At 44.5% G+C, this 25,239-nt stretch overlaps 2 protein-coding genes across 3 annotated transcripts; one reads left to right on the forward strand and one right to left on the reverse strand.

Annotated features, from left to right (window-relative positions):
* The first annotated feature begins 275 nt into the window (after positions 1 to 275).
* tdrd7b (tudor domain containing 7 b) lies at positions 276 to 14,008 on the forward strand. Its single transcript, XM_030780177.1, has 17 exons — positions 276 to 485; positions 1,050 to 1,194; positions 3,816 to 3,975; positions 5,822 to 5,904; positions 6,592 to 6,815; positions 7,008 to 7,591; positions 7,944 to 8,133; positions 8,332 to 8,443; positions 8,695 to 8,897; positions 9,055 to 9,189; positions 9,723 to 9,806; positions 10,409 to 10,543; positions 10,832 to 10,942; positions 11,820 to 11,994; positions 12,052 to 12,397; positions 13,212 to 13,372; positions 13,788 to 14,008. Exons 1-17 carry the CDS (start codon positions 276 to 278, stop codon positions 14,006 to 14,008), a joined length of 3,279 nt encoding a protein of 1,092 aa, XP_030636037.1.
* Positions 14,009 to 15,561: 1,553 nt separating this feature from the next.
* Positions 15,562 to 24,664, reverse strand: plaa (phospholipase A2-activating protein). 2 transcript variants are annotated; one of them, XM_030780178.1, is made up of 14 exons: positions 24,485 to 24,664; positions 23,821 to 24,014; positions 23,360 to 23,460; positions 22,929 to 23,049; positions 21,117 to 21,284; positions 20,626 to 20,761; positions 20,137 to 20,306; positions 19,553 to 19,704; positions 19,222 to 19,441; positions 18,719 to 18,784; positions 17,428 to 17,499; positions 17,201 to 17,308; positions 16,634 to 16,801; positions 15,562 to 16,398 (listed from the first exon to the last, which is right to left on the reverse strand). In XM_030780178.1, the coding sequence occupies exons 1-14, from the start codon at positions 24,631 to 24,633 to the stop codon at positions 15,827 to 15,829; spliced, it is 2,397 nt and encodes a 798-aa protein (XP_030636038.1). In that variant the 5' UTR covers positions 24,634 to 24,664; the 3' UTR covers positions 15,562 to 15,826. The 2 variants fall into 2 exon arrangements, with proteins under 2 accessions (XP_030636038.1, XP_030636039.1); XM_030780179.1 differs by lacking the exon at positions 18,719 to 18,784.
* Positions 24,665 to 25,239: the final 575 nt, after the last annotated feature.

The following is a 25,239-nucleotide window of genomic DNA, read 5'->3' on the forward strand; positions in this document are numbered from 1 at the left end:
AAGTGAGTGACACTGAAAACAGTGGATCACGATTCAAATGTATCTCCTAACTTCAGTGTCTAACTGAAACTTTCAAATTACAGTCTAACTGAAAATGAGGATATTCTTCCAACATTTCAAACTCAATTGAATTTCTTGGGGGACTTTCTCCTGGTTTTCTTGTTGTCGAGAACTTGAGTATGTATTCTAAATGATTTTTTTTTTTTTTTTGATTAATTTTTTTTTACCTTACGCTTAACCAAACCCGTTGCGTCGTCCTCCCGGCTGTGGTGGAGATGGCGGATGTGGAGCTGGTAAAGAAGATGCTGCGGGCAGTGCTGCAGACGAGTAAGAGCGGGAGCATGACTCTCACACGCCTGCAGGGCGAATATAAGGAACTGACGGGCGAGCCCGTCCCTCACAAACAGCTGGGTCACCCCACCGTCGACGCCCTTCTCCAGACCATGCCTTCCGTGGTCCGTCTGGACCGGAACCAGTCCGGGGAGGTAAGCGGGCGCTGGCGGGGCATAGATTTGTGCGACTTGTCCCAGTTTCGCTGCCCCTGTGCTCTGTAGATGTGGACCGGTGCTGATTTTTTCTCTTTGTTGCGGAGCAGGGTCGGACCCACTACTGATATTGTCTGTTGTTTTTTTTTTCTACAGCCGCTATCGTTTGGTTTATCTTGAGCTTGTGTCAAACTGCTGAAATTGATCTTAGTCGTCATACTCTTGATGATACAGAATACTGAATGACTAGCTTGTGTTACTGATATATTCAGCTAAACCAAGATAGCATTCAGCTCACATTATCCTGGTCAAAGAGATTTTTGAGTAAAGACTTTCCTCAGTAAAGAGACCCTAATAAAGGTCTTTTGTGTTTTGAATTACCTCAGTAGATGCTACAATAAATCAGAGCTTTCTTTCTTTTTTTTTTTTTTGTCTTGGTTTTGTCTGATTTGCCAGAAACAAACCCGAGTCTTTGCTGAAAGATTTGAGTTGACAGAGATTTTGGACAGGTCATGTAAGGTCAGAGACACTAAAGAATGACTGACCCTCTTTTCCGTTACACAGGTGATGTGTTTCGCTGTGGTGAGTCACGAAATGGCCCAGGTCACCAAACTGGTGGCGCGGCAGCGGACAGCCAAGAAGACGGGCCGACCGCAGGTGGTGAACTGCCAAATGAGAGTGAAACCCGCTGCTCCCCTTGTACTGAACGGTGAGGCTCTCGACTTTTAACAAAACTCAGAGCGTATGCACAGTGTGAGGGGGCGCAAACATGCATTCTGTTTGTAAGCTAGTTCGTCTTGCTAGCATTCTGTCTTTATTCCAGTGGTTCTCTCTCTCTCTCTCTCTCTCTCTCTCTCACTCTCTGTTTGGCTCTGATACATTTGTATAAGATGCCATATCAGCAGTCTGCTATATGTACAGTGAACTTTGTAATATTAAGTTATGTTTGCTGAAGGTATGAATGTGGTTTGCATACGTTGGCTTTTCCATGTACCGGGTTCTGTGTCATATAAATGCGATTCATTTGCACCTGCGTTGGGGCAGATTTGCATTTTTCATTGCCATCTTCATTAGCTGATGTTAGCAGTCTGTTTTATTTTTTTCATCCATTTGTTTTACTTTTGTGAAATTATTCAGCAAGAATAATACAGACAAGGCCTTTGTGTTCCATCTCTCGATTTTGGCGCGGATGTTGCAGATAGCACAGAGTCCTCTTGGCCCACATAAGTTTCCCTTTGCGGACTTGCAGGGCTGTGTGGAAGTGCTAAGAATAAAAACCAAACGCTTGGGTCACACTGTAAGCACAGCCTCCTGCTTCTGGAGGCTCTCTACACAGCCAGTCACTGGATCGGTTCCTCGCTGTGGCATGATACAGCAAAAAAGAAAAGGACATCTGTCCTCTCTCTCTCTCTCTCTCTCTCTCTCTTTCTCTCTCCACTGAGACAAGGAGATAGGGGGAGAAAACGAGATAGAGAGAGGGAGATAGAGAGAATATGAGAGAAAGGGGAGAAGGAGGGGAAGTGTGCGGCTTCCAGGAGCAGTAGATAGATGTATTGATGAGGCAGGAAAGACGAAGGAGGTGACACATCACTCGCCAACGCAACCCCGGCTAAGCCTGTTTGTCTCGTCTGAAAAAAAAAATCCCATCCTTTCCTTTTTTTTTTTTTTGGCTCTTGCTGTTAGTCAGCAAACACCTCAGCTGCTGCATCACAGTCTTGCCTTGCCTGCTCCTGCTCTCGTCAGCTAACCTGGATTTTATTGCTGTCTGTGTGGCAGCTGCTTCTGGGAATGGTAAGACGACTGCAGACCGAGATTAAACCCAGCTTCACCCACAGGGGAAAATTAACAAGGAGGCTAATTTCTGTATTTAAGAGGGAAGGAAAAGACCGAAATGTGTGTGATATCATCACGCTAGACTCAGACTGAGAGGTATGATGTCATCTTGTATGATGTCGTGTTGTGTGATGTCATGTACTATGATGTCATGTAGGTTTTTATGTCAGAGTGGTAGATTTGTTGTGTCCTGTTGGTGTTTGGCAGAAACAGTATGATGCTGTTTATGGTCTTATATTTACTTTTGTTGGAATCTTCTAGTGTTTTAACCTGTCACTTGTTATTTGTCTGGGTTGCCCCCTGAGATTAGTAAAGTATCTATCTATCTATCTATCTATCTATCTATCTATCTATCTATCTATCTATCTATCTATCTATCTATCTATCTATCTGTCTCTCTGTCTCTCTGTCTGTACACCTGTTTAAACTGGCTCAAACGGTATGGATCACTTTAGACAGGATATTTCGTCTTTGGGCGTTTTTCATCGTAGATGCTATAATACATCATAATCCAGTGGGCTGACATCCTAATAGTATTGAGGTCTTTTATCCAGTGCGTGTGTCTGTGGGTGTGTGTCTGTCTGTCTGTTTGTCTGTGTGTGTGTGTATGTGTGTGTGTGTGAGGGCATTCAGTCTGTTTTGTGAGAAAGGGAATGCACTGTGTGAGATAGGGTACCCTCATATCATATTAACTGTCATTTATAAATATCACGCCAGACCTTAGATGATGTCACAGCTTTGTCAGTGCTGTCATGGTAAAGCACGTATGATGTCATAGTTGAAATGGAACATGTGTGCAGTCACCCATGTAAAGGATGAACTGGTCTGAAAACTAATGGTCTCAGTGTTACAAGCCTGTTGTCTCAGTGCTGTGTCATATTTGATCAGACTGAGCGTAGTCCCAGGCACTGTCATACCAAGTTCAGATCACATTTACCCAAATGCTTCTTTACATGTGATGGTGTTAATGGTTTTTATCTAAAGCAGCAATAGCATTCTTCAACTCAAAAAGTCATCTTTGAGACAGACAAATATATGTCAGTTTTTGTTGGAAAACGTGAGTGAAAGTCATACTCATACTCAAATACTCAGCCATAAGCATTTGAATCAATACTAATTAAGTAATCGTATTAGTTAATGGCGCTATGAATCAAAACACAGTAACTGAGCAATATTTACTGAGCACATACCATACAGTATTGCGATCAGAAAAGTATCTATCTATCTGTCTATCTATTTATCTGTCTGTCTGTCTGTCTGTCTGTCCTGTCTCAAACAGTATGGATCACTTCAGACAGGATATTTCGTCTTTGGGGTTTTTTTTGTGGTAGATGCTATAACACATCATAACCCGAGAGGCTGAAATATTAACAGTAATGAGGTCTTTCATCCAGTGTCTGTGTGTGAGTGTGTGTGCGTGTATGCGTGCGTGTTCGTGCGTGTGTGTGTGTGAGGGACTCAGGCATCTGACATTCTCCGTATTTTTTTTTTTAATAGCAAAGCCCAGGACCTCTCTCAGGCAACCTGACCAGAGAGGGAGACTGGGGCGCGGAGGAGCACGGTCTGGGGGTTACGGGGACGGTCGGCAGGGGAGCATGAGGGAACAAAACAAACCCCCAAACACGCCGACAAGAAAATCCTCCCTCCCATTGGACAGGTAAGGTTAACGGCGCGGCACCCGAAGTTAACAAACTTTTTTTTTTTCTGTAAGGCCCAACGGCTCGTGTAAGAAGAATTGCCGGGTTGCCATAGAGACGTGAAAAGGTTAGGATTTTCACAAGAAGGAGAGGGGAAATAAAAAAGAAGGTCACCGAGGGAAAAAAAACCCACAAAGACAATAAGACTAAAATCAAAGAACAAAAGGCCAGAAAACAAGGAGCAAAAAAAAAAAGACATGAGAGAGATGAGGACGAGTGAGTCTGATTTGTAGGAGATTGCAGCAGAACTGTCCTAATTCACTCTTCTGTAGCTAAATCTGTCTCTTTTCCTCTCATTTCTCCCCTGCTGCCTGTGTTTCTCCCAACAGTCGCCTGACTTGAATTGGAATAGCTATCAGTGTATGGCTTAGCTGAGTGGAAAGAGCAAACCTCATGCTTATTCAGCAATGCAACGGACGCTGTGTGTGTGTGTGTGTGTGTGTGTGTGTGTGTGTGTGCTCTCAAGCCAAATACTTTTCAGAGCAAACAACTGACCTCACTTGTTCAGCTTTTTCTCTCTGTATCACTTGCAACCTCCCCACCCCTCTCACTCTCACACACACACACACACACACACACAAACACACACACATACACACACGCACACACATACACACAGGCACACACACACACAATGGGGTATATGGAGCTGGCCATGGCATCGCTGAGCCCTTGGGTACATGGTTCGGCTAATCCCTCTTCATTGTCTCCCAGATTAGCTATTCTAAACCAGCCTGCAGTGAATCAGCACATTTTCACTGGTATGGAAGGAGGAAGGGGGTGAGGGGGGGGCAGGGGGTGGCGATTTTATCCATCTGACACCCCAGAATCGAACATGGAAGGATCTTTCACCGTTATTTTATCTGTCCCATTCAGTTCATTCAGAACAATGTGGGTGGGCCGCTCATTTGAAATCGGGTCACCCGAACCCCCTGTCACGTTACTTTGGCTTTCTCCTCGTAGTGATCAGGAAAAGTGATATGCCATGTTGTCAGAAATCCGGTTAACATGTTTGTGTGACCTCTGACCTGAGTGTGTCAGGCCTCACCTCATTGTTGAAGGTTTTAAGTGAACTGAAGGTGTTCCGTTCTCAAGATCTCTGAGGGTTGGGTTAGTTCCAGTTAGACATTGTTCCCATGCAAACTTCTGAATTGTGTCCTTTGCTATGTTATCATTCTATCCTTTTGGGTTTTTTTTTCTCTCATATATTTTTGAGTGCAGTGCTTGATTTAATGAGAAAGACTCAGCCATAACATATAATAAAACAAAACAAAACAAAACAAAAAAACTGTTAAGACAGTGAAATAGTCTTGTGTCTACCCAGTGACCCACTTTCAATCTCTGCATTGGTCATTGAACAGGGGCAGATTTGGGGGGGGGGGGGGGGGGGGGGGGCTGATAGAGATGACCTGCTCACATCTCCAAAGGTTGCACAATTACAGAGTGTCCACGTAGGAATAAGAATTTCAAAAACTCCATTAGCGTTAGCGGTTAACTAAATGTGAGTTTTGAGTGAACACTGAGAATAGCAGGATATTGTGTGTACCAGACTGTTCCAATAAAGCAGCCACTTGTGCATTTTTAAAAGAGACTGGTATATAGAGCAAAAGTGCAGGTGGGTGAAATCAGAGTGGTTTTTGGGGTTGTTTCAGTTAAAAATTGCAAAATCAGAACAGCGCTGTGAACTATGGACTATTCAATTCATATATAGATTTTTTTTGCACCTTCTTCGAACCCAATGGTTTTAAGGAGAACAGATTTCTGGTGAGATCAAAGTTCAAAGTCAGGCTTTAAATCTGTTTCCAGGTCAGATAAGAGGATGACCTTACCTTCCAGATTCCAGAAGGAAGTACACGCCCACCTCTCCAGGAACCCTCAGCAGAGCAATGGTGAGTCCAGTCAGTCCAGTTCCTCGTTCTTGGATGACTGGTTTATTGGCTTTGTTGGAGGAATGGATCACTGATTGACTCTCAATTATGACAGCATATATAGTAAATGAATACCATTCAAAGCAAAGTTCATTACCAACTGTGACCCACTACTGTTTCAGCACACAGCCAGCTCCCTTCCTCAGGCTTCACAGTTCCGTGATTGGCTCTAGTCGCTGCTTTTAAATACTCATGCAGACACTTTAACAGGCTTATGTTTCCACTGGGAGATCCTTTAAAAGGTTCCAGACAGGCTCCAGGCACTGGTTGTCTAAGCAAAGATGCCACATATGGACTTGTCATTAGCAGGCGAAAAGGAAAACGGAGTCATCCGTTCGCCCCCTGGGCTAGGACTGCCATTCCGCAAGGCATAGCTCTGGATCTCTCACTGGGGTCATCTGGCACGCAGAAAACCATGTGAATGAACGCTCTTAGGAATTTGTATTAATCAAACGTTGTGTATCTACCAAACATTAAACAGAGACGCTCTTCGAAGCAGTGATCTTTCAAATGGGTTATTGTTAAATGTGGAGATGACCTTTAAGAATCTGTGATCTTCAACCAGAATGTTCAACACACACACAAAATCATGCCCACAGGTTTATCTTTTTTTCCCCTCATTCTGATGTTGGTTGGTATATATTATAGCTCCTGCCAATCTGAATGAGAGTACACCGCCGTCAAAAACCAGGACGCCTCACTCGGGTTCCTACAGTCCCAAACTGGTCCAGTCCCGCCTCAAGGAGGTGCTGAACAAACACAGCAACGGACTTTGGGTGTCCAAGCTTCCGCAGCTGTATCGCGAGCTTTACAAGCAGGAGCTGCCCAGTGAGGCTCTGAAAGACCTGGAGCACTGGACACACATATGCACTGTACGTTCCACAGTGACCTTACTGACGACTTATCGTGGGCCTTGTTTAATGTTTAAGTACTGCTTAAAAGGTTTATCTAATCAGAAACGTCAAAAATAGCAAACATTTTATTCTTTATATGTGTGTAGTTACAAAAAATATAAGCTTCATGGATCATTGAGTCTTGTGTGTATTTCCCCCTCTTTTCTGCAGGTTGAGAAGCCCTGTAGTAGCAAGCCTCAGGAGTTACTAGTCTATCCCGCTAAAGACGCCAACCAGACCACCACCCCTTCCAGTCCTACGACAACTACAAAGGACAGGCATTCGGCGGTCACCCAGAAATCCGCCACGCCCGCTCAGCCGTCGCCCAGAAAGCCTTCTGGGTCGACGCAAAGCCCCACGTCGTCCCCCAAGGTCCTGTCTCCAGACCTGAAGCAGAAGTTGACGGAGCTCCTCCTGAAGTACAGCAGTGGCCTCTGGGCCCACGCCCTCCCCAAGCTCTACCAGGACACATACAAGAGCAAGCTCCCTGAGTACGTCCTGGAGAACCTGAACCTGCTCTCCGACATCTGCACCATAGACTACCCCATGCCGGACAATCCGAAGAGGGCCATCCTGTACGTCAAGGCCCAGGAGGATGAGAACTGTAACCGGACGGACATGGCCGACTTGCGGGCGAGGGAGGAGGCCGGGAGACGCCTCAGTGTCCAGGCTGTGCCCCCACTTGTCATTCCCAAAGAGGAGTACCCCTCAGTGCTGGTGGTGGAGGCCAGCAACACCAATAGTGTCATTTTAAGGCAAGACCACTCGTATTGTTCCTCAACCTTAGGGGACATTTTCAGCTTGTTTCTCGACTAACGTACACGTAGACACTTTATGACCACAGTACCTGGAGTTTGAAAGCTCTGGTGTCTTTATCCTTTGCTATAGTTAGAAGCCTGGTTGACTTGAAGTCTTTGAAGAAGACTATGCAAGTAATTAACTCAAAGTTGTCGGGCAGATAACCTTAGCAAATTTGGTTTTTAAGCCAAAGTGCACTTCATTGATTCAGGACATGCAGGAAGAACCACTGTGAAGTCATGCAGGTCCGTGCCCCTTGAGATGAAATGTCGTTCATGACCGTGTCTGTGTGTTTCTGTGTGAATGCAGGTACATTGGGGAAGGCTACTCGAAGGCTCAGGAGAAACTAGAGGATGAAATGAAGGAATTTTATGGACAGGACAACACAGCAAAGACCCTGACCTCGCCGTCACCGGGTCAGCTGGCCGCTGTCCGTGCTGAGGAAGAGGAGGAAGTCCTTCGGGCACAAGTCTCTGAAGTCATGCCCAACAAGGTCAAGGTGAGATGTGACAGTGACGAGACAAAAATAACACTCTAAATTTTTACAGAACAATAGCTGGAGACAGTGAGAAAGCCAAAGAGAGAGAAAGAGAAAGAGAGTTCAGTTATAGTGCCTGAAACTATTTTTTCTCTTAAGTACGTCTGCCGTAGACCTGAGATTTTACAGTTTGATATGTCTCTCTGGTTGATGTGACAGGTTTATTATGTGGACCATGGCTTTTCAGAAGTCATCAACAAAAACAAACTGCTGGAACTGCACGAGAGATTTTTCAGACTGCCTTTCCAGGCCACAAAATGTAAACTGGCTGGTAAGTTTCAAAGTTTCAAAACTTATCATTTTTAAATCTTCAAAATTGTTGCTTTTGGCCACCATCCCCAGTCTCTCACTGGATTCAGACCCAAAACTTTCTTTTCACACCTGTTCCTCTAAACTGAAGTAGCTTGACACTGAATCAAGTGATGTTGTTGGAGGAACATTCTGTTTGATCTGTGTTTGACCATGTGTGACTGTGTATCTGTGTGTGTGTGTCTGTCTGTGTGTGTGTGTGTGTGTTTTCAGGCCTCGAGGTGTTTTGTCATGAGTCAGCGGTCCTTAAAAAGTTTGAGACCATGGCGAGTGGAAAGATCCTGTTGGCTGAGATTTTGCAGAGGGAGGAAACCCCTCTGGTGGTGCTTTATGACACGTCGCAAGACGATGACGTCAACATCAATTCCGCCTGCTTGAAAGCCATGCAGGACAAGTCACTGGAGAGCCCCCTGCAGGTACTTCAGCCTCACCAAGCAGCCACATTCTTTCCTCCATCAGTCCTGTTGATGGCATCGCAGTGTAATTCTCTTCGTTTCTATGGAAACTACCCCGACTGTTTGAGCTGTTCTGAGTGCACCTTAATGTGACTGATATGGACACTGTCTTTCTCAGGTGAACAGTGCCTATATGAACGTGAGTGTAACCAGCGTATGTTCAGACGGGACCTTTTGCTGCCAGCTTCCATCCAGAGGCTTAGCCAAGCTCAACGAGATTCTGGAGAAGACCGAAGCTTATTTTCATTCACAGGTATCGCTGCCTCTTTAAAAAAGAATTCTCTCACACATTCTCACTGGTTCCATCTCTGTGCCTGTGTATGCAGGCGCTCCCTGGCTACTCGTCATGGAAAGGTGCGGGGAGCGGGCAGAGCCAGATTGGGATTACTGGTTGTAATCAGATTGTCAGACATGAGCTACGTAATCGTTAGTAAACAGTGACCTGATGGCACATATTTGGTAACAACACACCCAAGATAGATTCTCTGCCCACAGCCCAACTGTACTTAGACACCGTTAAATAAAGAAACCGCAGGGTTCAGAACCATGACTAATTGACTGATATTACAATAACGGTCTTTTCACTGTCTTGATATGGACTCTGGAGAAACACACAAAAACTGCATCTCATGTAACTTTTCAGCACAGAAGAACAATTTAAAGGGGTAGTTTATCTCAGTGAAATGTATTTTGAATGTACATTATTCACAGATAATCCAATCTCATTAGGCATTGAATTCCTGAATGGCAGATGGCCAGTGCTGAAGTCCCATTCTCTTTTAACAGGTTACATCAGAGTCACTGGTTTCCAGACCTTTCTGTGGGAAAATCTGTCTGGCTCGTTACAAAGGCAAATGGTCCCGTGTTGAGGTAAGGGAGCGTTCGTTGACTCGTGAATTAGTCAACAGCTGCCCCCCAGAACAAAGGACTTTTTCAGTACTCAGCGATTTACTGCCGAAACAAATATTGATTGGCCTTTAAAAAAAAAACAAAAAACAAAAACGGGATGATGACTTTAGCGAAAAGCGCACATGCGTTGGACTGAGATTTATGCCGACTCTGGCTTTGTTACATTTTGGACATAACAATAACCAATAAAATAATATATAATGTTTAACTCTTTAAATGTGTATTACACCACATCAGTACAAATGTTTTCAAATAAGATCTGTCATTTAAGTTTTTTTTGACTGTTGATAATGCAGCAATATTTCATGGGACATGTAGTTGTCTGCAGTGTAGGTATTGCCATTCATGGTGCGGGATTACCGACCAAGATCACTAATTCTGGGAATGTGTCTTCACGGCACGGTTCATAAACTGCATATCCATCACAGTTCAAAGTTGATCAAATCTAAATCATGCTAGTTCACAGGTCAGCCCCGCCCCTTAGCGTCTCTCAGCCAGCCACAGGTCTCTGCAGATGCGTGAATAAATGAATGATCTGCGGTTTCCTCTGTTGTTTGTCTTAGATCACTAACCTGCATGGCAGTCGGGTGCTAGACATCTTGTTTGTGGATTTAGGCGTCCAGGCCTCTGTGGAGGTCATCGAGCTGAGGGAAGTCCCGCCTCCTTTCCTGCGTGACCTCATCGCCATTCCTCCCCAGGTCAGATTAACCAGTGGGAGGGTTTTATGTACACTGCAGTAGCCAGCTCAGGTTGGGTGTGTGTGTGTGTTTGTATATCTCTGTTTATGTACTATACATATACCCTGTATAATAAATGAGTGTATAATTGTTTTGTGTATATTTTGACTTTGTGCTGAATCTCTGTCTGCTTGTTGGCCTGTCCAGTTGTGTGTGTGTGTGTGTGTCTTAGAGGGAGAGAACATCAAAGACCTCACCACCTCTATATCTCATTCTCTCCCCCCCCTCTCTCTCTCTGTCTCTCTGTAGGCAATAAAGTGTTGTCTGGCAGACCTGGCCGTGAGTGTGGGCTCATGGACTCCGGATGCTGTGCAGTGGCTGAGGGATATGGTTCTCCACTGCAACGACTGCAGCCTTAGAGTCAGTCTCTTATGAATACATCCTTAGAGTCAGCCACTTATGAACACAGCCTTAGAGTCAGTTGCCTATTATCACAACCTTAGAGTCAGTCCCTTATGAACACAGCCTTAGGGCCAGTCCCTTAGAGTCAGCCACATATTAACACAGCCTTAGAGTCAGTCCCTTATGAACACAGCCTTAGAGTCAGTCCCTTAGAGTCAGCCACATATTAACACAGCCTTAGAGTCAGTCCCTTAGAATCAGTTCCTTATTATCACAGCCTTAGAGTCAGTCACATATTAACACAGCCTTAGAGTCAGTCCCTTATCAACACAGACTTCGAGTCAGTCCCTTAGACTCAGCCACTTATCAACACAGCTTTATAGAGTCAGTCCCTTATCAACACAGCTTTATAGAGTCAGTCCCTTATTAACACAGCTTTATTAACACAGCTTTATGGAGTCAGTCCCCTGTTAACACAACACACCAACGTGCTGTACAGCTTCACTACGGTCGTGTTCATTTACACAGAACAGCGCTGTCATTGCTGAGCATAAACAGTGACTTTTTTTTCATTCTTCCTCAGATTAAAATCTGAGAGAGCTGGCAGGGGCATCTTGACTAAACTGCTTTCTAGCATTCACTCTGTTTTAGTCTTCACGCATTCAGTTTTTGAGTGATATGTCTGGTGACAGAGCTCCTCCCTTTCATGTTCCTTCCGTGCCTCAGGGCTGATCAGATGCTGAATTATGGGCTTGTTTAGCTGGGCCAGCAACTCTGTGTGCAAATTATCCTTTTTAATTCAGAGGGTGTGTTCATCCATGAAAACGCTACAAGACACAAATTAACAGTCCTTGGGTATTAACAATGGTATTAAACATCTCCCCCCTCCCCGCAGATTGCCAGATTGGACGAGACCACGCACATTGTGCACGTTTACCTCTTCACAAGCAAGAACTTTCACGACACGGAGCGCAGTCTCAACCGGCAGCTGGCCGACTCTGACCTGTGGAAACACCAGAAGGACGTCTTCCTGAGCAGCCACGGCCCACCACCCAAAACCAACACCCCCAGCTCCAGCTCCAGCCCCACCCCTACCACCCCTACCACCACCAGCTCCACCACCCCAGCTTCCCCTCCGACAACCACCACTAATACAAGCACCAATGGAAACAGGGTCCCCCATGGGCCCAAAAGGGCTCACTGTCAGCCTGGTTCAAGGGTGGGGACTCCACCCAGTACTCCCCCTGCCAGCTTGGTGCTGCCCCCCATGCTGGAACTGCCTGCCATTGGGCAGAACATGGACATCTATGTGTCTGTGGCGTGCCACCCTGGGCACTTTGTGCTGCAGCCTTGGCAAGACATGTACAAGCTGGTGGTACTGATGGGCGAGATGATTCTCTACTACAACAAGACGGAGGAGAAGCCCCTGGTGGTGGAGAAGAACCAGGTGTACGCTGCCAAAGTGGAGAATAAGTGAGTGAACTTACGCCGTCACGTCATACCTGACCAATCCCCTCCTTTACAATGATGCTCGTTTGTGCGGCAGGATCTGATTTAACTCAAAGTTTTTGTCCTCCTCAGTTAATATTTTTTTAATCTGACGCGCCCTCAACATGCAGAATGACTCCGCAAACACCTCCTCTTTGGGTCAAAAGCCCCCCCCCCCCCCCCCCCACCTTTTCTGTAATAGGCTTTTCCACTTCCAGGAGCCATTAGTACCCATCTGGCTGGGTTGGAGGAGCAGACCCCCAGGGAACGTTTTTTCCTAATGGATGACGGATAGTGTTTAAGCGGGTCGTCTGATCTCCACAACATTTCTGAGGCTTTGCTAATGGAGTGGCAATTTTGTTCAGGATTAACTCTGAATAGTTAGCCCAGGATCCTGCTTCAGTATAAAAAAGGAACCGTTTAATCTTTATGCTCTTTATGGTTCTGGGTGTTCAGGTTTAAAGAGCCAAATGTCTCTTTGGAGATAATGACAAAATGACTGAGGGTATTCAGAGATCAATAGATTTCTTTTAAATTATTTGATGTCCTGGCCAGTGAGACATGTCTGTTCTGAAAAGCTGTTTAGATCCACAAACAAGACTGAGCAGTGGCCTGGAATGTCTGAAGTTCACATCACAGAGAGATTCAAATTTCCCACTGAGAACATTGCAGGAGCTTCATGTTTTTGGAGTGATTCATCAAAACAAAACAAAAAAAAAAAAACAAAGACTGAGTGAAATATCATGACTGACTGCAATGTCTGTTATGTAACCTTAAACTCTTTTCCCTGTCTGCCCAGTTGGCACCGGGTGCTGGTGAAAGGGGTCCTTACAAACGGCATGGTGTCGGTCTACGAGCTTGACTACGGCAAACATGAGCTGGTCAGCTGTAACCAGCTGAGACCTCTCATCCAGGAGTTCCGCCAACTCCCGTTCCAGGGCATCACTGCCCAGTTGGCAGGTAAAAACATCTCACAGCTTAACAGTAACAAAAACTCTGTTAGTTCCCACAGAGGGATCTTTAGTGGCTTAGCGAATTGATCCTTCGTGTTCTCCCTTGGTAAAAAAAGACTTTATAAAAATGTACTGAGCTAAAGACCAACCCCCCTGTTAGTCAAACATGTAGAAGTTTCTAGAATTTTATTTACCCTTCCCTTCATCTAGATTAAGACGATTTGCCTCAAACAAACAAACAAGCAAACAAAAAATACAAAACAGAAAAGTAGTGCTCACTTCCCAAAGACTCATCCTTTCAAGAAGAGGACAGTTCTTTCCCCTACTTTCATCTAGATTTCCCTCAAAATAAATAAACAAATAAGCGAGTAAGTAAAGAGTGCCTGCTTCCCACAACCTTTGTCCTGTGTTTCCTTTGTCAGGTGTGAAGCCCAGACAGTGGTCAGAGGAGGCTTCGATTGTTTTCAGAAACCACGTGGAGAAGAAACCTCTGGTGGCCCAGCTGGAGACAGTGCAGGAAGCCACCCACCCATGGGACCGTAAGGTGACCGTCTACCTGGTGGACACCTCACAAGAGGAGAGAGACATCTGGGTTCACGACATCATGGCTGAATTCGCTGACGAGCTATCCACAGCCGCGTAGCTGTCTCAGTTAGCGCTCACGTAGTTAGCTCCTTGTCTCTTGACGTTGCAGATTTATGGAAGTCCAGTCGAGCATGCCAGAAGTTTTTTTTTTTTTTTTTTCCTTTTAAGCCGTTTGTTCGAATTCGGACACAGGTCAAGCTGGAGCCTGTAAACGAGCCTTTTAAGTTAACGTGAAAGTTCTCGATTTTACAATCCATACTTATGATACATTAAGTTAGCTAATAGCATAAGCCGCAGAACCCAGTTGTTCTCAAAATGTGACGAACCAATTTCTTCTTCTTTGGTTATATTACAGATCAGAATCTTTGCAATACTTAAGTGAAACTATCTGTGAAAATATTTGTTCTACTATTAAAATGGAGCAGGTAAAAAAAAAAATGTGATTTACTTTTTGCTGGCTAGATGACAAAGCTGCTGTTCCCAGAGTTGATGCTGTACGTGTCCCTGGGAAAAACAGTAATATATAGCTATTTCTATGGAAAGCTGAGAGTAGTCTAAACTACTATGTGATAAGACTTCTGTCCAGATTGTGAATGGGAGAACATGTCAAACTGGAGCTCTAGCTCTAGCAGAGATAATCTAACTGGGTTTTCAGCTCCAACTCCCAATAGAGCCACATGGTTACATGTCTCTATATATCAGTGATCTTCAGCAGTGAACAGAAACTAAAACCAGTAGAACCACCCTATGTGGTTTAAAGAAAAAACAAAACAAAACAAAAACAAAGCAAAAGAAAAAAAGAGCCCATAAAATCTCAGTGAGGAGTGCCCTCAGAGCGCACACCTATTCTTAAATAATCTGATCCAAGCTGGACAGCCTCAGCGAAAATGTTTACGCGGGCAGTTCCTAAGGGGTCCTGACATTTTGACGGATTGTTTACAAAAATGTAGCGATACATTCCCTTTTTTTTTTCTCTCTCCCAGTAATGTGACCAAGCCATTTTATGCTCTACACGTTCAAAAATGACAATTCTTACCCTATTTATTTCAGCTTTTCTTTTTGTCTTTTAAAAATTCTGACTCGTGCAAAAAAACCACATGAATATGTGTGTGGGGGTTTTGCTGACATGCTCTCAGTAGCCTACATGCTTACCTTAAAGCTACTTTTCAAGCATGGGTGTGTTATTAAAAAAAAAAAAAAAAACAAAAGAGAGAAAAAATGGCTGAGTTGTATTTAGCTATATGTAGATTGTATATGGACTATAACACTAAACATTGACAAGAATGATTTAACCTGGGTTAAAACTACATTTGCAAAGGCAAAGACAAAAAAATAAATAAATGAATGAATGAATAAATAAACAGATTGTGTAGTTTCATTGCTTTAAAAAGTGTGAAGTTTGTGTCTCCCAAAACGAACAGGCCTTAAAATCATTCATCAAAACATGGCAACAGATTATCTTATTTCCAGTGTGACATGAAACTGGATCTGGATGTGGACATAAATCAAGTTGTCCCCCCGCCCCCCATGCTATGAATGTTTTGGTAAATCCCTGAAAATAATTAGAGATGACCCCTGCTTTAGGAAAGCTTCCGTTTGTCCAACAGTCTTTATTCACAGAATTTCATGCCATCAATCCAAATCAGTCATTGCCTGAGCAAAAAAACCAAAACAAAACAAACAAAAAAAAGATGCAGTTAAATAGGATCTAACTGTATTTGTGTAAGTGCAGGAGAATCAGAATGAGGGTGGTCTCACTGCTGAACGTGGTGGAGGGCGAGGATGAGGAAGAGGGTGCAGTTCAGGTGGGACAGACTGATGGAAGGACGATGTACTTCGCTTAAGATCACATGACCGCCTCCTCAAATGTTGGAGGTCATTGGAGTTCGTCCAGAACTAGCCGGCAGCACTCGCCGACTTTCGCCGGATCCGTGACGGTTGAGTATTTGGCAATCTGCGAGCTGACACCCAGCGACCGTGCCAGGTCTTTGGCCGTGCCGTCTCCGGAAACTGTGGTTCCCAAGGCGACCAGGAGCCGAAAGATGGCCTCCTTGTCCTGCACCACCTCCAGGGCAGCGCTGGCGACGGACAGGCATTGGGCTTTGGCCTCCAGCTCCGACGGCTTGCCGTGAAGGTGCCCGGCATAGTTGAGCACCAGCGTCGCCAGGGCGACGTGGATGTTCTTGTTGCAGACGGTGCGGAGGTCGGAGGCACGTGACAGCACCGCCTCCCGCTGGCCCAGCAGCAGCTGTCGCCCATGCTGATTGGTGAAGCAGTTGCAGAGGGTGCGTAGTGCCAGCATTTGATTGGCTGACCGTTCCTGAGGAGACAGCAGGCTCAGGAGGTGGTTGCACAGGCTGGCGCCTTCAGTGCCGCCACACAAGTGGGCGTTGACCTCCGGGTGCCGCACGGCCAATCGCAGAATGTCCAGCACAGGGAAAACAATATCTGAGAGAGAGAACACATGAGGACAGAGGAGAAAAAAAGGGAGGGGGGGGGGGGGGGTAAATAATGGTGTAAAGCTATAGAACAATTTTCTCAAAGATACCAATACTCAGCTAAGTTAAAATCCCTGAGGGAGAGCTAAAACATCACATTTAGATCTTTTGCTGGTGTCTAACCCACCACCCTCTAAAACAGAAATATGGAGATATAATATTGCGGCATTCGTTCGGATCAGTACCTTTGGGCCAGTGGCAGGCCCTCCACAGGAGGCTGATCTGCTCTGCAGTGGGCTGCTCCTGAGATTTAAGGTTGGACACTGTCAGCAGGAGCTTCTCCAGGTTGTTCAGCGCCTCCTCACTTAGCCGGTGCTCCTGTGGAGCGGTGCCGTTCAGCTCCTTCAGCTTAGCTGTTGCACGGAGAGCACGCCGCTTGACACATGCTTTTCATTCATCCATTTCATTCATCCTGTCTAGCTGTTATACCATATCTACAGCCTCCGTTACCCATACCGCCCAAAGTTTACATTTCTGTAACAACCAGACGCTCTTATCCTCAAACACTGTGGCCAGCTAACTTACAATACATACACTGCACTGATTGTAAGTCGCTTTGGTAAAAAGCGTCTGCCAAATAACTAAATTGTAAATTGTAAATTGTAATACAGGTTCCTACAAGAAAATGCGTTGCGACTGTTACATAGTTTTTACAAAGTTTTTGACATGCTATGTTTAAGCATGTATATGTCATTAGCATGCATTAATTGCTTATATTCCTATATTCTTCCATAAATGTATTGTTTCTTTACCAAAGATCTGTGCAGCATTGGCCTGTTCGAATGTCACTCCGTCTGTTTTGGGGAAGTAAATGTTTGTGGAGGTCTTCTGGAGAGCGGCAGAGGAGTAGGCACTGCCACCTAGAGGAGAGAGGACACAGAGGATATGACAGTGTAACGGAAAGAGTGAGTGAGTGTGTGTGTGTGTGTGTGTGTGAGAGAGAGAGAGACAAAGGAGAGAAACTCAGAACAGGTCTCACCTGTGAAAGGATCAGCCACGCCTACAGGTGCTGCACCTGCAGATCCAGATCCAGGTATGTACCGCCCAGCACCTATGGAGGGGGAAAAAATAAAATCATTCAGTTATTGGTTGTGCATTCAACACTTCTCATTGTCTATTTGAGATAATAGTAATTATCGCTTTCTCTTTTTCACAAAATTTCTAAAGGCCAGTTGTGTACCTTACTCATGAATCTGAGGTCTGGTTTTCCACACAACAAATTATGTCATAAGGTAACAGTAATTGAAGATTGTCTTGTCTTAATTGTCTTTATTGTCACCCCTATAAGGACACAGTTATTCCCCAGCAGTTTGTTCTCTTCTAACTCTCAACCTGCTAACGCTGAAACTCTCAGTTTTCACAAGAGCAGTCTGAAAACTGTCAGAATACACTCACTCACTCATTATCTAAGGGTCACAGGGGGTGCTGGAGCCTATCCCAACGCTCATAGGGCGAAAGGCGGGGAAAAAGGGTCGCCGGTCCAGCGCAGGGCAGACACACAGACAAACACACTCACACAAACATTCATACCTAAGGGCAATTTAGTGTCTCCAATTCACCTAACCTGCATGTCTTTGGACTGTGGGAGGAAACCAGAACTCCCGGAGGAAACCCACGCAGACACAGGGAGAACATGCAAACTCCACACAGAAAGGACCCTGGCCGCCTGGCCGGGAATCGAACCCGAGACCTTCTTGCTGTGAAGCGACAGCGCTGCCCTCAGAATACACTGTTTGACTTTAATATAGTCTCATTCTTTCAGTGACATAGCTGTTTATCAAAGTGTACTGTACATTGAGATTTCTCCCCTAAATTAAAGTATCTTTGGCCTAAAGTATTTGACGACACATTGTTTTATAACTCTTATAAAGTGCGACCTGAATCTTTCCGTGCTGTGACAGGAAGTGAGGTGTGGTCGTCAGAGTCCATGACATCAGGGCCGATGACATCATTGCCAAAAGTGCATGTGGAAAAACCCCAAAATGTTCCAGACACACTGTATTGTCATTGGGTGACAATATAATCAAACCCCAAAGAGTCATCTAAAATAACAGTGTATCCTCGACCCAAAAATCTCCAGCAGAGGGGTGGAGGGGTAGGGGATATGTAGTTTTCGCCTGGCTATGGCCACACAGGGAAATGTATTCCTGTGTTCTCCCAGCACATTTGGCCTGCCTGGAGTTCCAAATATAAATCCCAGATGTAGCACACACCCCTGCACTGTCAGACAGCGCTGTAAGCAGACGAGGGGCGCGGTCACCCAAACATACCTGTAAAGGGGTCACCCCCGTAATTTTCTCCTCTGTCAGAAGAGCCAGGAATATAACGTCCAGAACCTGGGAGAAAGCAACAGGGGAAATGTTATGAGGGAATCAAAGACAGACTCTGACACAACATCAGAAGAGTTTCACGTTTAGTCAGCCGTACGAAACGATTTGAGGTTGCTGTGTTCAAAGAGATGAAGCATTTTCTTATAAGCACACAGCTGCTTTCAGTGGAAACTGTGGTAGGAAACCTGCCATGTTCTCCACCCTTCAAATCACTCAACTGGAACCATGACCACGTCTAATGCATCTATTATCACATGCTTTTACAGACAGACTGTGGGGCCAGTTTAGATACTTCCAAAATGATTAAGAAGCATGAACCCAGATGAGAATGTGGTGATCCCACGTGTTGAATGGGACGAATCTGCATTTTGAATGTAATGACTCCATGTGTTGAACAGGGTAAAACCTATGTGCGTATGAATTTGTTGTGTTTATTTGCTTACCTGTGAAAGGGTCGGAGACCGTGGCTGGGGTGGGGCCCAGGGTATGGCCTTTAGTGTTTTCTATGATGAAGTTGGCCACCTGGTCCAGGAACATGGGGTTCAGGTCGTTCTTCTGCAGGAAGTTGTGGGCAGCGAGCCAGGGGTCGTCGGTCACGTTGTAGGGCAGCTTCATTGATGGGCCGCCCTCGTTCACGTCGATGGTGAAGACGAAATCGTACTCCTGAGACGAAAGGTGAAGTCCATGGAGTGAATTGCTCTCATATGCTGGATGTATAGTTGCAAATAAGAACCAAACAAAAGACAACAGATACGAGGAATCCTGGAGTCTTACCTTCCCCTCATACATCACCCTTTTTGAGCTCTGCTGTGAGGACCCGCCCACCACGTCTCCGATCTTCATCCAGCGCCCGTCACTCATGCTCCACTGGTACGCCTCCACACGGCCGTCCTCCTTTATCAGCCGCGTCTGACCGTCACGATTCCCTGCACAAGTGACACGTAGTCACAGTCAGCCCGCAACACGTACACAGGATGACACAGGTTTTCTAAGACACCGGGTATTTTCTGGTAGGAGAACCTGTACTATTTGCTAAGAAATAAATGAGCTAATTCTAGTTCTGAACCACGTGGCTGCACAATAGCTTACCATTGTCTCCACGCATCAACACAGTTCATGTAATTAAAAAATTTAATTCATGGTTTCAACTGCACTGTGATCTCTGCCTTTTGTAATTTAAAAAAAGACCATGAATAAGAAGTCTTCTTTACATTCCTGTTACTACAGGAGAAAAACTCTCACAATCTTCATGATCTACCACACACACTAAAAACACACACACACAGACACACACACTAAACAGCCCCACTAATGTGAATAAAGGTACTTTTCTGTCCGACCCGGACAGTCTGGATTACCGGGTTCGTTCAGATGCTCCCGTCCCGGGAGGTCCTCGATCTTGATGTCTCCCAGGTCTCCGGTCTTGGGGTCGATGGTGGCTTTGGACAACTCGTCTTCGAAGGCCTGGAGATCCTGAGCACTGGCCACGCGGTCCTCACACTCCGTAAAGACTCGGATAATGCCATCGCTACAGTTATCCACGACACGGCGCAAAACAGAACAATACCAGTACCAAGAAACGATTAGAGGGAAAAAAGACATCATTGGCTTTATCTTCTGGGATCTGGAATGCATCTTTGTGACCTGTTATTCTACGGGTCACCAAAATAGTTGACGAAAGAACTGAGACATTTCTCCTGTGTCTAACGCAGGTTTACATTGCTAAATATACATTATGGATAACTTCAGCTTGTGCTGAATTGCATTCCATAACAATGCGAACAGACAGACCATATGTTGAACAGGTAATGAGAGGGTGTAAAACTTTACAATGCAGAAACACTCACCTGGCACCCACTGCTATATCCCCATTGGGTAAAACGCAGCAGCACCACACAGACTGAGAGGGCAGGCGGATAGTCTGAGAACACTCGCCCTTCTTCCAGATCCTCAGCGTCCGGTCCTCCCCCGTGCTCACGAAATCTGGACAACAGGAGGAGAAGGCAAGACAATTAAAATAGAGGTGGAAAAGAGTAAATACATTTGCAGACGAGGGAAAAAATGAAATAGTACATAGTTCCATGTTCCTTTAAAATATAACAAGACGACACACTCTGAGAATGTGTGTGAGAAGCTCAACAAAATCTATGACAAAGCTTATCAAACCGCCATTCTCCATTCAGTGTGGGACCAAACAACTGCTACATGTTCAAACAATAAATAAAACTGCTTGTTTTAACAGATGCTGGATTCTGAGCCGAGGGCTTGTTTAAGCATCTAAACATTTTAAAACATTAAAATACATTTCATTAAGGTCACTGAAGGGTGATGGGCGTACCTTGTCCGTTGGGAAAGACGGCCAAGCTGTATATGTAGTTGGTGTGACTATAGTAAATCTGCAAACACTCCCCAGTCACCATCCACCTTCTGATACTGGCATCGTTACTACAGGAGAAAAACTCTACGTCGTTCACTACTGCCAGTCCTCTCACGCAGTCTTCATGACCTACAGTACACACACACACACACACACACAGACACACGCACGCACACACACACAGACACATGCACGCACATACACCGACACACACAGACACACACACACAGACACATGCACGCACATACACCGACACACACAGACAGACACACACAGACAGAGACACACAGACAGACACACACAGACAGACACACACAGACAGAGACACACAGACAGAGACACACAGACAGACACAGAGAGAAAATAAATTATGAAGTTTCATTAACATGATGACGTGCAAGTTCGTACTGCTTAAGAACAGAAACAACAGATCACGAAGTTACTGCGTGTGTCAAAGTGTCATTCCCAGTTTCTACCCTGGGAAGCCACACTGATGAAGGTTGAAAATTACTTTATTTGTTAAAACTCAAGTATCATCGCACAGGAGCAGTAAAACCATGGAGCATCCAACAGTACATCTGAAGCAGTTCAGACACGACTGTTAGTAGTTTGAATGAGTTGCGCAGAGCCCCTCTCAGCACAGCTGTAATACCTTCAACAGCTGCAAAGTTTGCAACACTAAAATACAAGTACTACTCATTTCCTATTTCTGTTTTCCTCCATCACAAAGCTTTTGCCCTCATTCTATAAAAAAACTGTGCATACTACTGAAATAAATAACATTACAAATATCTGTAATAGAAGTAATATTTTAAAAATTCTTCAGCTGTTTTCTGACCTAATGTGAAGCCTGAAGGTGTGAAACAAATCAAACAGAGTACGTCCATTTCAAATATAATACGCAGGACATTATGTTTTTCATCTACATTTACTTCAGCTCCACTGAATGCCAATGTGTTGCTGATGACGATTTGTGTCTCCATCATCATTTTCTTAGGAATACAAAACAAGTCAAGGTTTGGATCAGTCACCTGCACCTTTTAGCACTAAGAGCACTATGAACACTCTTGGTAGAGAGCTTCACTTCATTAATTTTATCTAAATGTCCACAAGCATCAGTGACACTGCATGACAAAGGTCATGATGACAATGTCAACCCAGTAACCATTTTAAATGCCACAAAAACACACATGGCGCCATTACTCAGACCACAGATAAAATAAGCTGTATTGGAATATATGAATCTGCATAAACAAATAAAGGAGATTTAATCTCTAGGCTTCTCTAAGCAGGAACTTGCTTACTTCTCATTTTCTGAGGAGCTCTCTTGCTGTTTGTATTAAATTTGTTCCTCTGTCCTACATATGTCTCATTTTGGATTAAAACGAAAGGAAAAACTTCAATTCTGTGTTGGCTAAATTTTCTTTCAAGCCAAATCATGATTCAAACCAAACCATGGCCAAAAAAAACAATGTACAAACCAAACCGTGACTATGGTGAACTGTTACCCCATTACTAACAATAGGTAGTGAATGTGTGACATCTAGAATCTAAATGTCTGTGTCTGGATGTACAGTGGGAAAGTGAGAAAACTTCAGCAAAGGTTGTCTTTCGGGAGCGTCACAGCAGCAGCGTGCGTATTGTAGTGCCATATATCAAGGCAAAATTTTATATGTAGATCAGCCTCGTTAAGAGAGCCAAGACACCACATAAAGGCACTGCATAGAGCCTGTGTGTGTGTGTGTGTTTCCCGTTTCAGTCAGTGTCACTCACCAGTAAATGTTTTCTCACATCTCCCTGCCTTCCACAGTTTGATGGTCTTATCGGCCGATCCCGTGAGCATAAGGCCCTGTTCGGGAAGGATGACAGCTGCCCACACTGCAGCTGTGTGGCCCTGGATAAACACAGTATAAAGTAAGCTTTAGTTTTAAAGTTTTAGAAGTTTAAAGTTTTCTTTATACCTACATGTTGTACATTCATCACGTTAAATAGGCGATGAACTTTGCCATAATTTTGATTCAGGAAGACTTACAGAACATTTCGGCACATAACTATGTTGGCTTTTCAAGCTCACTCAAGAGCAGGTACAACAAACATCTTGACAGAAAGTATGAGGTCTATTGTGCTTAAGTGCAAGCACTGTAACAACAATGTACTAAATTATCAAACAATAGGCAATATCAGATGTTAAGTATTTGTTTTACCTGTAGGGTCATCATACATTTTTCATTGAGCCAAACTTTGGCCGTAGTGTCCCAAGAGCCGCTAAGCAACGTTCCAAACTTTCCGGCCGAGAGCGCGCACACTGTTGAAAAAAAGGGTGAGTAGGGTCAGAGAAGGTCTAACGGTCCTCAGTTCTCATCAAATTTACGTTTCTTTCCTCACCCGAAACTAACTCGGAACCTTTGTCAGGTTATCTTCATTGATACTGAAAAGCAAAAATACAACAACATGCTACGATAGGAATGACTGTCTTTTTTCGTTGTATCGGCAAAGCATATCTTCATATATTTAGACAGACGGGTGGAGAAGTTTTTCTTTTTGAACAAATGTTCTGACTTTCACAACATTCAATCATTCCATTTATATGAGAGTTACATGGCTTAATGGCTATCCATAATTCATAAGCATAATGTATGGACGGTTTTTGCATAAGTGCCAGTACCTGTGTTTTTATGTCCCTTCAAGGTGAACAGAGGCTCTGCCCTATCCAGTGAGAAGACGCAGATGTTGTTGTCATTGCCGCCGGTAGCTACGAGTCCGCGAGGGTACGTTTCATTTGGCGCGATGATGCACACACAGGATACAAAGTTCGTGTGACCGTTCATACAGTGCATCTCTGTGAAACCTCCATTTGGACTGGTTGACAACGGAGGGGAGAGCGACAAACAGACCTTAGTGAATTTCAAATGTGGTGTGGTTCTAAAGTAACCAGCTAGCTAATTTAGCACAAGCCATCAAAGAGACAACAACAAAATTAGATCAGCAAAGTTCAGTTTCGTCTCACGAGTTTCACCATGACTCAGTAAATAGCTTCGAAGCAAAAAGGAAGTTAACTGTTCAATCAATGTAACGTTACCTAACGTAGCTAGGTTACCCCATCTGTTTTTTCTTAGCTTTTGCTGAACGTGAAATGAACGTTGCAGTTTAAGTTAGCAGGCTAGCCAATTAACTGTCAGGTAATTTAATAATATAGGTCAGGGATTTCGGTCGCCATTTGAGCAGCTACTCATCTGTATAGCAAGTCGCGTGGCTACCAATTGAGCGACGACTCTTGTTAGTACTAATTTTGCGACAAAAGCTAAATAGATAAACAGAGAGCAAACTACCTAGAATTTGGTACCCAGACCCTTGCAGTCCTGTCTCTGGAAACAGACACAAAGGCTCCCTCGGGGAAAACTGCGGTCGCAAGACCCCTTACGTCCATTTCATGACCCGGAATGGAGCAACTTAGCCTATATGTGCTAGCAGATGCCATTGTTTACAGTCCGGGCGACACGCAATTGAAAGATCCTGCTGAGTGATTTCAGTAAAGCAAAGCTATCATACAAGGAACTGACACAGCACACAGCAGCCAAGGCACAAGCGGAAGTGGATGTCTTACCGGCAAAATGCATGATGGGAAGGGGGTAGACACGTGCTCGCCGTGTTCAGAAATTTTGCGTAGTGTAGAGGCAAGTGAGTTTGCGAAATGACAGCACGGGAGAGGAGTTAGCCCTCCGACAGACGAAAGTTACTTAAAATGAACAAACTGACGCTGCGTTCAGTAATCTGTGACTTTCTTGCGAGCTCTGAAGGAATACCCCAAACCAGTATTCCTCGTTTATGGCCTGTAATATAGTCCTAAAAATGTTACCAACGGACCGATCCGACCCCTCATTTAACACCAGTCTTCAAGACCTTGTTTGTGGAATGAGAATATTAAAACATATCCTTGTTTCAGGACAGTTACATCTCAAATACGGTACAATTTATTCCGTTACTCACACCGTTGCATCCATATAAAACATTTATATTACATCCAGCAGAGGGTGATGCATCAAGAAACCTGTCAAATCTTTAAGAGTACACTCTTAAATATTTT

The sequence above is a fragment of the Chanos chanos genome, chromosome 7 (genome assembly GCF_902362185.1).
Source record: "Chanos chanos chromosome 7, fChaCha1.1, whole genome shotgun sequence".
Taxonomy (NCBI): Eukaryota; Metazoa; Chordata; class Actinopteri; order Gonorynchiformes; family Chanidae; genus Chanos; species Chanos chanos.